General features: G+C 39.4%; 1 protein-coding gene across 3 annotated transcripts in view; it reads right to left on the bottom strand.

Moving 5' to 3' along the window:
• Positions 1-13616, bottom strand: part of Ipo9 (Importin 9) — an 839375-nt gene that overhangs the window by 525168 nt on the left and 300591 nt on the right. For all 3 annotated transcript variants that reach the window (XM_067141231.2, XM_067141230.2, XM_068226247.1), the window contains one exon: positions 11647-11806. In XM_067141231.2, coding sequence (XP_066997332.2) covers positions 11647-11806 — 160 coding nt within the window. The remainder of the gene's footprint in view (positions 1-11646; positions 11807-13616) is intronic.

Below are 13616 nucleotides of genomic sequence, written 5' to 3'. Positions count from 1 at the left end.
AAACTACTGCCTACTACACCAACAATTACTCATTGTCTAAGAATGGAAAAGAATTGAAAACTAGTGCATCTGAAATTAAAAAATTCTTTGGAGTAAATATAGTTATGGGGAATATTCCGTATCCACGAATGAGAATGTATTGGCGTGATGATGTACAATTGGACATTGTGGCATCTGCAATATCTAGAAACAGGTTTTTCGATCTTAGACAGTGTTTACATTTTGTTGCATTGAATTCTGAAGAAGTTTCAACTAACAGCCTGTAGAAGGTGCAACCAATTATTGACACTGTTCATAAGAAATGTCTTGCCATCCCACGTGAATCCAAGTCCTACTTGGTCGATGAACAAATGATCCCATTTACTGGGCGGTGTAAGCTCAGACAGTATGTGAAGAATAAACCAAGGCCAGTAGGACTAAAGAATTTCGTTATTACTACCTCTTCTGGATTAGTAGTAGACTTCGAAATTTACCAGGGCACAACCACACCATTACCAGAGACACAATTGGGACTAGGGCCTTCAGTAGTTCTGCGATTAGTACAGACTCTTCCACCTGGTAGTTATGTATATTTTGATCGCTTCTTCACAACCGTGGGACTGATGGATAAGTTGATAGAACTTAATCTGGAGGGTACAGGCACCATCATGGTTAATAGGTTGAAAGGGGTACATTTCAGTCATGATTCAAAGCTTAGACAGGGTGACTATGAAGAATTTTATAGAAACGATGAGAAGTTGGTAGCAGTGAAACAGCGAGATAGCAAGTGTGTTACACTTTTGTCAACATGTAGTGGAGCAGAACCAGTGGTAAATGTGAAAAGATGGTCTAAGAAAGAGGGAAAATATAATGAGGTACCATGTCCCTTTGTTGTATGCTGTTACAATCTATGTATGGGTGGTGTTGATATTTGTGACCAGCAAATGGAGTGCTACCGTACATGGATAAAAACCAAGAAATGGACCCTCAAGGTATCCCTGGATTTCTTGGACCTCGCCTTGGTAAATGCATGGATGGAATACCGGGAGGATTGCAGAAAGGCTCATATTCCTGCCAAGGATAATTTGGACTTGTTTGGGTTTCGAACAGCTGTCTCAGAAGCCCTCATTGCTGCACCAATCAAAAAATGTAGACATTCAACAGAAGATGATTGCTCCAGCGCTGACACATCGAGAATTAGAGTTGCAAAATTCCCTGCTCTGGACAAGAGACTCGATGGCTATGACCACTGGCCTGTAGTTGATGAATTAAAATCGGCAAGGTGCTGCCGCCAAAAGGACTGCAAGAGTGGAACTCGTACACGATGTACGAAGTGCAATGTGTACTTGTGTTTGAACAAGGATTTTAACTGCTTTAAGTTGTTTCACACTATGAATTAGAACATTTGAACATGTACTGAGCTGAATTTTTGTGTGTGTGTAATGTGTGCAGTAAGTCCTGACACGCACAATTGAGTGGGTCCTCTTTTTTTTTTTTTGATGTTAGTTTTTATTTTGTAAAATAAACTATCAATATGTGTATTGAGGAGCATTTTAGTCAGTTTTTGACATACAAACAAAAATTCACACCTCCAGTTTTCTTTCAGGTCTGAAAGGGATAGAACATGTGTTGTCTCTTTCACAACTGCTGCACATTTGTATTAGCTGGGCCTGAATCCTGTACATTTGAGCCTGTAATAATTGTTCCAGGTAAATTCCCTTCACTTACAAATTCCCCTCCGGCAGAACTTACTTCAATAAGATTACTATCTTCCCCACTAAATTCCAACATTTCAATTATCATGGCCTGTAAATCCTCCTCCTCTAATGGTGGGGGCTGGTTTCCTTTTAGATATTTTAGCAGAAAAAATGCAAGAAAAAGAAATGAATTGCATTCTGGTCCTTGTAGTTTAAAAGGAAATCATGAATTTTGCCTGTATTATGGAACACATGCATATGATAATAAATACTTTGTAACTTCCACAATTTGCAGTAAACACAAACTCCTGTCAAGAGGAAGAACTCAAGACTGAGGATAATAAATTAAGGTCACAGTTCTAATGTGTCATCGGAGAGGTCTGTTTAGTATCATATCTCAAGAAATCCCTTCTACAGCAATATTATTGCATCCAAGGCAATGGGGTAATGCTTCAGCACAAGTCTATTAGGCTTTACATTGTTCTTGCCTTGATGTAAGTTGCGTTCTTTATGATACAACTAGTGGATGATGCACTGGTATTGGATGAACGTAGTTGAAAGCATTCACATCAGAGGGCAGACTCATCCAGAAGATGCTGGTGAAAAAGAAATAAACCTCTGCAGGCAGGCATCTGAGAAAAAGAAAATTACAATTGGCGGATATATCCGCGTTTCCCGCCAAGCAAGTGACATGGCGCAGCGGATCTCGCCGCATCGCTCGCCAAACAGGTTAATAATAACCAACAACAGATACTTTAAACTACACGTATGCTATGTTCACTTCTCAAAACAGTTTTGGAAATGAGGTTAGGTCACAGTGCTCTTTGCCTAGCATGTCAACATTTTGCTAAGAATGGAAGTTGAGGATAAGTATGATGTCAATAACAATTGACTTTACTTAAGAAATCAAATATAAGACTTCTTCAATTATGTGTAGGAAATGAAAAAAAAAAAAAGTTTTGTAAATGTTGAGAATATTCCCCGTTATTACCTTTAGTTTTCTACAATCTCAAAATTTCCCAAGAATTCTGAGTTATCCAGGGCACAGACAACATGGTATTGGTTGCTTTGCTCATCTCCCATAGCCCATAGTCAACTAGTCACTTTGCATTTAATAAGGATTGAATGCAATAGACTGATGTCAGTAAATTTACTAGCACATTGAAGAACCCTTTTAGTGAGAAAAATCAGGCACTCAAGGGTCTCTTAAAACCAATACTATTTGGAGGGAAATAAACGGTGATGTTATATCTTATTAAAATTCAAAACACTAAAATCAATAAGAAACATGCAATATTTTATCAAATTATACAAGGAGAGGCAAACATAATACACCAGGGATTTCACACACAGGAACAGATCTGGTTTGACTGACAGTGTATGCGAACATGCCAAGGGGAGCCATGATGTGACGTACTGGGGTAAAATATTTAAGTGAAAAGTTTGGTATTGAAGGTTTCGTCATATCTGTACTTCACAGCAACTGTTGAAAATGTTCACCAATTACATGCAAGTGCAAGTCTCAGAGATGGAGAAAGTTCTAGAAAACTTGCTGCAGTTCGTTGTGGTTTATACTACTATTACAATTGTGATCTCATGTTCAAGAGCCTGAAGAACACAACAGTTGAGAGGATACCCCAAAGATAATAATTACAAGCAGTTAAGCCTAGAGAATGGTTGGGGAGGGAGGGAGGGAGGGAAGAAGGGAGGGAGGGAGGGAGGGAGGGAGGGAGGGAGGGAGGGAGGGAGACAAAGTCTGCAGGTAATCACTTAATCATCAATAATCTCACACACAATTTCTACTGAACCAATCAATGTGCGAGCTGCTGCGCTATCCTGATGGAAGTACGCATATTGTTTTTATTCTTCCATTTGCATTTACCAAATGGTCACTGTGTATCATTCATAGCCCTCCAAATTCGCTGTGCTGTAAAAAACAAAAAAAAAGTGCCGGAGCAATTACCCGTCCCACACTAATCGCGCATCACACCCCAGATTTTTGGTCATGTAATGGGACTTGTTAATCGCGTGCAGATTTTTGGTGTCCCAATACCATGTATTCTGAACACTGACATATCTGCTAATGTGAGACCAGGATGATTCATCATTCATTAATTCATAGAATAACAGTACCCACAATTATGTCACATATGATTTTTTAAATGCACCTACAAACATTAGTGTGCAATCGGATCAGTAAGGGTTAATTTATGAGTTGCTGTTGCTTAATCACTTGAGTGCCAAATGCGCCGATTAGATTGGCTTTCGCTTCTCATTGTGGTAAGTTCCAGAGCCGACCGAATCGGCACTATGACTTCCTAGTGTTTTAGTGTGTAAGGGCTTCTGCGAACAGATGTCTCTGGGTGTTTCATTTCATTGAAAAGCTGATGTTTCAAGCTTGCATAAGATGCATATAGTTTCCTTCTTGGAGATTTCTGATGTGAAGGGAGGGAGCTTATAATATGTGATTTGACAAGCTCTGAGTTGTTGACAATATGGTAAGCTGTAGTAGAGATGGCCTTATTGCCAGCATGATGATAAACTGATGTACTATCTAGAGAAAAATGGTACAATAGAGGATGAACTAGATCTTAAAAAAACTGAGCAAGTTAGCCATGCGGTTAGCGGTGCGCAGCTGTGAGCTTGCATTCAGGAGATAGTGGTTTCGAGTCCCACTGTCAGCAGCCCTGAAGATGGTTTTCCATGGTTTCCCATGTTCACACCAGGCAAATACTGGGCCTGTACCTCAATTAAGGCCACCTCCACTTCTTTTCCACTTCTACCTTTTTCCTATACCACTGTCGCCGTAATACCTATCTGTTACAAGTAACAACTCTCATTATTGTTCCATATTGAAGATGACGTTAGGCATAGATATCAAGGATAATTTAATAAAAAACCACCTATTCAATACTTTCCACGTTTAATGTGGTTATTATCTACATGATTTTATGTAGACTTATTTAGGTCAGGTACATGTTTCACCCATTATTTTGGGCATCTTTAGCCTGTATACAACCTTTAGGTCAAGGTTTGGGACCTTTTTAACCAATATAAACATACCAATATGTACAATATATACAATATATACAATATATACAAACATTAATGAACTCTTAAGACGGGTAACGTAAGTTAATACAGTTAAGTTTTTTGGTTCTAATCTAATTTGAAAAATGTCCAAAACTAAAATGGATCTTCTTTTGGTAAAGTACTGTGTCTGTTGACAGGATGTGTCGTCAACAATAAGTGGAGATTTGAACTGATTGTTGATTGTAGGTTGGTCAAGATTGAAAATATAAATTTAAATTAAATGTGTTTTAACTTGGCAGTTCTATTCTGGTTAACTTAAAATGTTCAAAAATAAAATGAAATGGATCTTCTTTTTTATCTTAAGTCTTGAGAAAGGATGATATTAAAACTGGTGCTTATTTGACCCACGATTTGCTTTTTCATGTTCTTGACGTAACTAATATTTAAATGTGTTGTCATGCTCAAGTGGAGATTTTAAAAACCGATTGTTATAGGTAGACTGGTCAAGAACGTTGTTGTGAATGAAACTGTTAGCGTCTTGACTTTGGGTCTCATGTAACATCAAGGAATTGACAAGAGTATAATATTAAGCTGTTTCTTAGTTTTGGCTGCTGCTTAATTAAGAAGGAACATCCTAGACACTTGATACAGTCTTGTATGAATATTGTTCCCATTGATGTGTTGCTTGGTCTTTGGGAGGGATCTTAAGAAATCTGTAATGAAGTAGAAAAGTAATATTGAGTTAAAAATTTAGAGCACGCGTTGTGATAAAATGTATTAAACTAACACCACTTAACTGTAAAATGACTTACTTGTTCAATTCATACTAGATGGACCTGTCTGTTCCGGCAGCGCCTGTCTTATCAACATTTCTACTCCTGGTGTTGTACTGGTGCGGTAATGGAGAGGCGGGGCATGGAGGGAGAGTGGGGGTAGGCTGGTCTATGGGCGTATGTGCTATTGCTGGAGGGGAGTTTCTAGAAGCGATATGAGCGGGTTGTATACAGGCTGAAGATGCCCAAAATAATGGGTGAAATATGTACCTGACCTAAATAAGTCTACATAAAATCATGTAGATAATAACCACATTAAACGTGGAAAGTATTGAATAGGTGGTTTTTTATTAAATTATCCTTGATATCTATGCCTATACCTATCTGTGTCGGTGCAACTTTAAAAAAAATCCCAAAAGTAAATGTGATGTGACACTAGGAACCATGCCATTATTAGCAATACAGAAGGGAGACCTACAATTCTGGACCTTTCACATAGGATGTTCACTAACTTCCAAATATCACCAGGAATATTACAAGTGGTATAATCTAAATAAAGCCGGCCCTGTGGTGTAGGGGTAGCGTGCCTGCCTCTTACCCAGAGGCCCCGGGTTCGATTTCCGGCCAGGTCAGGGATTTTTACCTCGACCTGAGTGCTGGTTCGAGATTCACTCAGCCTACGTTATTAGAACTGAGGAGCTATCTGACAGTGAGATAGTGGCCCCGATCTACAAAGCCAAGAATAACGGTTGTAAATAACAATAATTATACGAAATCTAATTTATGGCTATTATCTGATGCATTTTCCAATCAATGCTCTAATAGAGGAGATATTCTTGCATGTATATGGTTGTTGACAATCTGCTTTATGTCGCACCGACACAATAGGTCTTATGGCAACGATGGGATAGGAAAAGGTCAGGAGTGGGATGGAAGCAGCCATGGCCTTAATTAAGGTACACTATCTCTAGTGTACAAGCTTACAGGTGGACGCCCCCTACCCACAAGGCTTACTCGCTCAGTCATTTATAGTTTGATTACAATGTCCACTGCGGGTGTGAAAAGTAGGTGCCAGTGATAATTTTTCACACCAGCAGTGCAAGGAAGGTTAAAGGCAAATGCTGAGGCTGTACCTCACATAAGGCCATGGCCGCTTTCTTCCCACTTCTATCCCTTTCCTATCCTACCGTTGCCATAAGACCTGTCTGTGTTGGTGCAACTTAAAGCAACTTCCTTCCCACTCCTACCCCATCGTCACCTAAAGACCTATCTGTGTTGATGCAAAATTAAAGAAACTTGTAAATGAAGAAGAAAAAAAAAGTCCCAAAAGTGATTGTGATGTGACATCAAGAACCCTGCCATTATCAGCAGTACAGAAGAGCGGGTACAATTCTGGTCCTGGTAGGTAGGATGTTCACTAACTTCCAAATATCACCAGAAATATTACAACTGGTATGATCTGAAATGTATAAATAGCAATAATTACATAAAATTTAATTTCTGGCTATTTAAATCAGATGCATTTTAATATACAAGCTCTAATAGAGGAGATATTATGGCATATATATATATATTTTTACAATCTGCTTTACGTTGCTGACTTGCAGCTTTAATTATTAATTTGAATATAGAAGAGATGGACTGGTGGCCATGATTAATTTTTTTCTTTCACTTATAGATCTAGAATGAAATTTAACTCTTAGAGGGTGGAATTTAATATATTAAATCCCATAACAGTTTGCCAGGGAGCAGAATTTACGAGGGCTATTTTTTCTCAACCTCCAATCGGTCGGGAAATTAAAACCACAGTGAGAATCCAATGAAGCACTGTGCAGATGTGGTGCACAGTGTCTCTAGTATGCCTGTCGACCGCGTCACACTTGTCAGTTCTGAGCACGCCGTGAGCACGTAAACATGCCTAGGGAAATAGAGTCTCCTGCCAAATGTGAAGTGCGTTCTTTCATTCGATTTGTTCATGCTGAGGGGTGCAATAAAATTTTCTCGAATCGCCTGATCCACTCACTGAACAAGATCATCGTCTGACACTCGCTTTCTTCCCTAACCACCTGCATCATGAACGTCTGTACATCCTGCTTCAAAGTTCCTGCACCATTGCTGCACTTTGCTATCACTCATGAAAGTTTTACCGTACACATTACTCATTCCTTAATGTTTTTAATGTCTCTTGCACACTACTCATTTGTCAATGAATTTCGGCTGCATTGCACCCAAGGTACGCATTGCAACCCTCGGCATGAAGAAATTGAATGACAGCACACACTTCACACAAGGCGGGAGACTCTGTTGTCCTAGGCATGTTTACGTGCTCACTACGCGCTTAGAACTAAGAAATGTGTCGATGCGGTCGACAGGCATACTACTGACACTGCGCAACACACCTGCACAACGCTTCGTCGCATTCTCAGTGAAATTTTAATTTCGCGACCGATTGGAGGTTGAAAAAAATAGCCCTCGTATATTACATGGTCAGAGATCCAGCATTACCAGCGCACGCAGTGCCAATAAAACTCAACAGATGCCAATAAACACTTTTAGGCCTGGGTAAAAAGGGAATCCTCGAATAAGGTTGCATTATCATGCTGCTAGCTTACTACAAGCTGGGAGAAGCTACCACGTTCAGAAAAGCATGTGCTGCAAGTTTTGAGACCGGCTTTTTGCAATTTATGGAGTAAATTTGCAACATGTTTAGTAAGAAGAGATTCAGTGAGCAAGATGATTACTTCAATTTTGGACTCCAAGGATGCAGATGAAAGTTATTTTTCATTTGAAGAGTCCAAAGATGGAAATTCAGGTAACGAGTCTTCTCAGTGCAAGAGCGGAGAACAAAACAGCTGACGAATGGACTGACGTGAGTAAATTAGACCCTGGTCCTGCAAGTACCATTATGCTATGTAACATTAATTAAGGACCAATTTTACATTAACTTTTTTACAAGATGCTTTACGTGATATAGATGTTGATTCCCATAGGGAATCTGAAATATTTGTTCCGAATGAGTAAATTTCTAATACCAATATAAATGGTCCATTATTGGACATTATAAATTTTCCAGCTAACTCATTCCTGGTTGCCAGCGTTTCGCCCCCCTGTGCTAGGCTGGGCTCATTTATATTGGTATTATAAATTTACTCATTCGGAAATTTATAATGTCCAATAATGGACTATTTATATTGGTATTAAGATGCTTTTCATCGCACCTGGTTGCCTGGTGAGAAAATGGGAAAAAACGGAAAACCATCTTCAGGGCTGCCAACAGTGGAGTTCGAACCCACTATCTGCGGAATACTGGATATTGGCCGCATTTAAGCGACTGTAGCTATCAACCTCGATAATTTTACATTAAAGTATGGAGGCTTTCACGGCCGGTGTCAATATAATAAATAAAAATCTTCCGGGCTATTATGCCGTGGTCTACTCCTCTCGTTTCTTCCAGACGTTTCGACTACTGCTGCGGTAGTCATCTTCTGTGGCGTCGTGTAGATACGCTCTCCTGTATCCCGCTGGCGACTGCGAAAAAGACATTTGGGAAGCAGCTGTACTTATATGTGAGTGTGCGGCCTCCAATTGGTTCGCGCCGTGCAATCCGGCATCTGATTGCGTATCTGAAAGCGCGACCTCTGATTGGGTCGTGCCGAGCAATGGATCCTCTGGTTGACTGTGATGTCCCTGATCTTAGTTAACTTCGGCCCTACCTTATATAAAGGGGTGTACCAGGCCTTGCTGAGTTTCAGTCCTTCCTCCTTTCTATTAAAGTTATCCAGATGTTTGTGTATCTCGATTGCTTCCCTGTAGAGACAGGCGTGAAAGTGGGATGTTGTGGCCAGTATGTCAGTATCCTCGTAACGGATCTCATGCTTTCCATCAAGCAGTGCATGCTCCGCTACTGCTGATTTGTCGTATTGCCCTAAGCGAGGAAAGTGTCAATACTAGCCTGATGGAACGCAAAAGGAACTGTCGCTAAAGTGTCAATACTCGCCTGATGGAACGCAAAAGGAACTGTCGCTTAGGGCAATACAACAAATCAGCAGTAGCAGAGTATGCACTGTCTGACAGAAAGCATGAGATCCGTTACGAGGATACTGACATACTGGCCACAACATCCCACTTTCACGCCTGTCTCTACAGGGAAGCAATCAAGATACCCAAACATCCGGATAGCTTTAATAGAAAGGAGGAAGGACTGAAACTCAGCAAGGCCTGATACACCCCTTTATATAAGGTACGGCTGAAGCTAACTAAAATCAGGGACATCACAGTCAACCAACCAGAGGATCCATTGCTCAGCATGACCCAATCGGAGGTCGTGCACTCCGAGATTCAATCAGACGACAGATTGCTCGGAGCGACCCAATCAGAATTCATGCCCTCATATATTCAACCTCATAACATACGGCACAGCGCGAACCAATCGGAGGTCGTGTGCTCAGACCCCCAACCAAACGTCAGACTGCTCGGCGCGACCCAATCGGAGGTCGTGCTTTTAGATACTCAATCCGATGTCGGATTGCACGGCGCGAACCAATTGGAGGTCGCACACTCACATATAAATACAGCTGCTTCCCAAACATCTTTCGCAGTCGCCAGCGAGATACAAGAGAGCGTATCTACACGACGTCACAGAAGATGACTACCGCAACAGTAGTCGAAATGTCTGGAAGAAACGAAAGGAGTAGACCACGGCATAATAGCCCGGAAGATTTTTGTTATAATTTTACATTCATACTTTGACATGGTGACCCAACCTAGAGAGAACTTTTCACTATTTTCTGATATAAAAATTTTTGACACACTGTACTGTAATTCACCTGGAAATAGTAATTCAGGGAAAAAAAAAAATTGAAAAAATAGGAAACACATCCAGCTAGAAGATGTAGAATCAAAGACTGATCATCTTCAACATTATCTCATATAAGGGTTTTGATTGGCACAATCACTAATAACATATCTGGTTAGCATTATTAATGGAAGTAATGAAATCAATCCTGAAATAAATAACAGACTAAGTAAAGGTACAACATTTTATCATCAAGTCAGAGAGCTTTTATCGGATGAAAAAGTACCCAAGAGAATGAAATTAACATTATATAAACAGTATTCCATAGCAATTGTAACATACGGACTAGAAATGCTGGTAACTAATAAGAGACAAGATAGTAAGATCCAAGCAGTAGAAATTAAATTTTTAAGAACATCGGTTAAAAACACAAAAAGAGATAGAATTCAAAATATTAAAATCAGAGAAGAGCTAAATATAGAACCGTTAGTACAGAACATACAGAAAGCAAGACTGAGATGGTTCGGACATGTAAAAAGAATGGGAAAGGAATGGGTAACAAGAAGGGAATTGAAAAGAGAAGTTAAGGGAAAGAGACCAGTTGGAAGACTGAAAAGAAGGTGGATGGATCAGATTTGGAAGGAAATTAGAGAAGCTGGATTGGGTGTGGCAGAGGAAATGGAGCAGGAAAAGTGGAAGGACAGAAAGGAGTGGAGGAGGCTTGTTAACCACACCCGGGCAACTGGAGTGGGACATTGATGATGATGATGATGATGATGATGATGATGATGACGACGACTAATAACTTATTTGCAGAAAGACTCTTATGTCTTTTATGCCTTAACATGCTGCAAAAAAGAAACTGATAAATTCTTATGCACCTCTGTGAAGGAGTACATCCAATATTCAGAGTAAGTCATTAATATTATGTAGACATGCAAATTTATAGCTCGTGTTCGGTAATTCTGGACGAGTTTTAATTTGCCATATTTTCGGTCTGCGTACAGATATAAAATGCTTCTGCCCACATAAAATTAAGGTTGTCTATTGTGGAAATGTATTCATTGTTGCAGTTTCACATATGAATTAGGATATACCACAAAGAGGATGCAAATTAACTTAATGTTTCATACCTAGAATGATAGACAGGATATTCAGAAAGGGAAGGGTTGGCTGCAGATTTCATAGTTTGCCTCTCCTTGTATAATTCTGATAAAGTGTTGCATGCTTACTTATTGATTTTAGTGTTTTACTGAGACAAAAGTGGCTACCTACCCAACCTCAAAACTGCTATCCAGCACACCTGACTATCAATACTACCCACTGTAAAAAGAATATATAAGTAAATAATGTAAAGAATTATACTAACAGACACAATCATATTAACAGTTTCCAATGCAACACTGAGAACTTCACTTGGAGATTCTACAAACATGGAATTCATGCTGTCCAGAAAAGATGGAAGGGCAGACAGCAACATGTGGACATTATCAGTCCCTTTCAAATTCTCAGAAAACACACCAACGGCCCTAGAAAAGAAAAAAAAAAAAAAGAAAAAACAGAATGGTAAACAATATTACAGTAAGTACATTTTTGTAAAAATATGATAAATTATATATTTAGAATAATTATAAATAAATCTATATACATGAGAAACTGAAGCAAGAATGCTAGATTCTCACAAACAATATAACACACAAAGAAATTTAGGAAGCTTAGAGAATCATTATGGATTGACAACAGATTCAAATTTCTTATTGTCAGCAAGACTTTAAAACGAACAAACAATTCAGGATAACATGATGGTCTCTCTAAGACCTTCAATTATTTATTAGTTCTACAGCAATTGCTATCCTGTCTGCTGCGTAGGTCTTGCCAGTTACATGTTCACGCTGTACAAAAAATGAAACAACATGCTTTGTATATTCAGTCATATAAGTTCCCACCAAACAGCATTCAGCACATTTATCATTTAAACCATTCACTTTCTTTGTTCGTATCATAGTCGAGATACGGTCACATAAGTCAACACTTGACCGCATAAGAGTGCAAAGTCTGAACATGACATAACACAACACTTTCCCACTACCTAATTCCTCGGCACCACCAACATGCTTTTACTGCATGATGGTCATTCTCTCTGTTTTTCCTAGCATACCATATTCTACAAGAGAAAATATTCAGGACAATTCCTCAGTACAAATGATATGAGTAAGTGATATTTCAAAGAGGATTCCTCCCCTGAAAACCATGTGACCTTGCCGCAGTGGGGAGGCTTGCGTGTCCCAATAAAGCAGATAGTCGAGCCGTAGGTTCAAACATATTGAATGGGTATCTGTCAAGAGACCAGACTAACGAATGGTTCATCGAAAGGGAGGGTAGCAGTCTTTCGGTAGTTGCAAGGGCAGCAGTCTGGATGATTGACAGATATAGGCTTGTAATAATACTCAACATGGCTTAGCTGTTTTTATACTGCTACACGGCTGAAAGCAACGGGAAACTACAGTCGTAACTAACTCCCAAGAGCCTGTAGCTCTCTCTGTATGAATGGCGTACTGATGATGGCTTCATCCCAGGTAAAATATCCCGGAGGTAAAATAGTTCCCCATTCGGATCTCCAGGTGGGCACTACACGAGAGGGGGCAATTATCAGAAAGATGGATACTGACATTCTGCGAACCGGAGCGTGGAATGTTAGAAGTTTGAATCATTGTGGAAGGTTAGAGAAACTGAAATGGATATTCTAAAGTTAGATGTAGTTGGTATAAGTGAAGAACGTTGACAGGAAGAGTAGGATTTATGGTCGGGCAACTACAGAATTATCAACACAAGATCAAATAGGGGAAATGCAGGAGTTGGTTCAATAATTAATAAGAAAATAGGGCAGCAGGTAAGCTACAACGAACAGCATACGGAAAGCTGAAGCTGTTTTTGTCATAGTTAAAAATAATGTATAGGTATATTAAGGCAGAAACAGGTTCCAAGAAGGACATTCCAGGAATAATTAATGAACAAGGGGAGTGTGTATGTGAGGATTCTCAAAAGGCATAAGTATTCAGTCAGCAATATGTACATATTGTTGGTTACAAGGATAATGTCCAGATAGAGGAGGAGACTAAGGCTAAAGAAGTATTAAAATTTACATATGATGACAATGACATTTAAAATAAGATACAAAATTTGAAAACTAGAAAAGCAGCTGGAATTGATAAGATTTCTGGGGATATACTAAAGACAATGGGTTGGGATATAGTACCATATCTGAAGTACTTATTTTATTATTGTTTGATCGGAGGAGCTATACCAGATGAATGGAGAGTTGCTATAGTATCCCCTGTG

Source organism: Anabrus simplex, chromosome 2, assembly GCF_040414725.1.
Source record: "Anabrus simplex isolate iqAnaSimp1 chromosome 2, ASM4041472v1, whole genome shotgun sequence".
NCBI classification, from domain to species: domain Eukaryota; kingdom Metazoa; phylum Arthropoda; class Insecta; order Orthoptera; family Tettigoniidae; genus Anabrus; species Anabrus simplex.
This window is presented reverse-complemented; position numbering and strand designations above follow the sequence as displayed.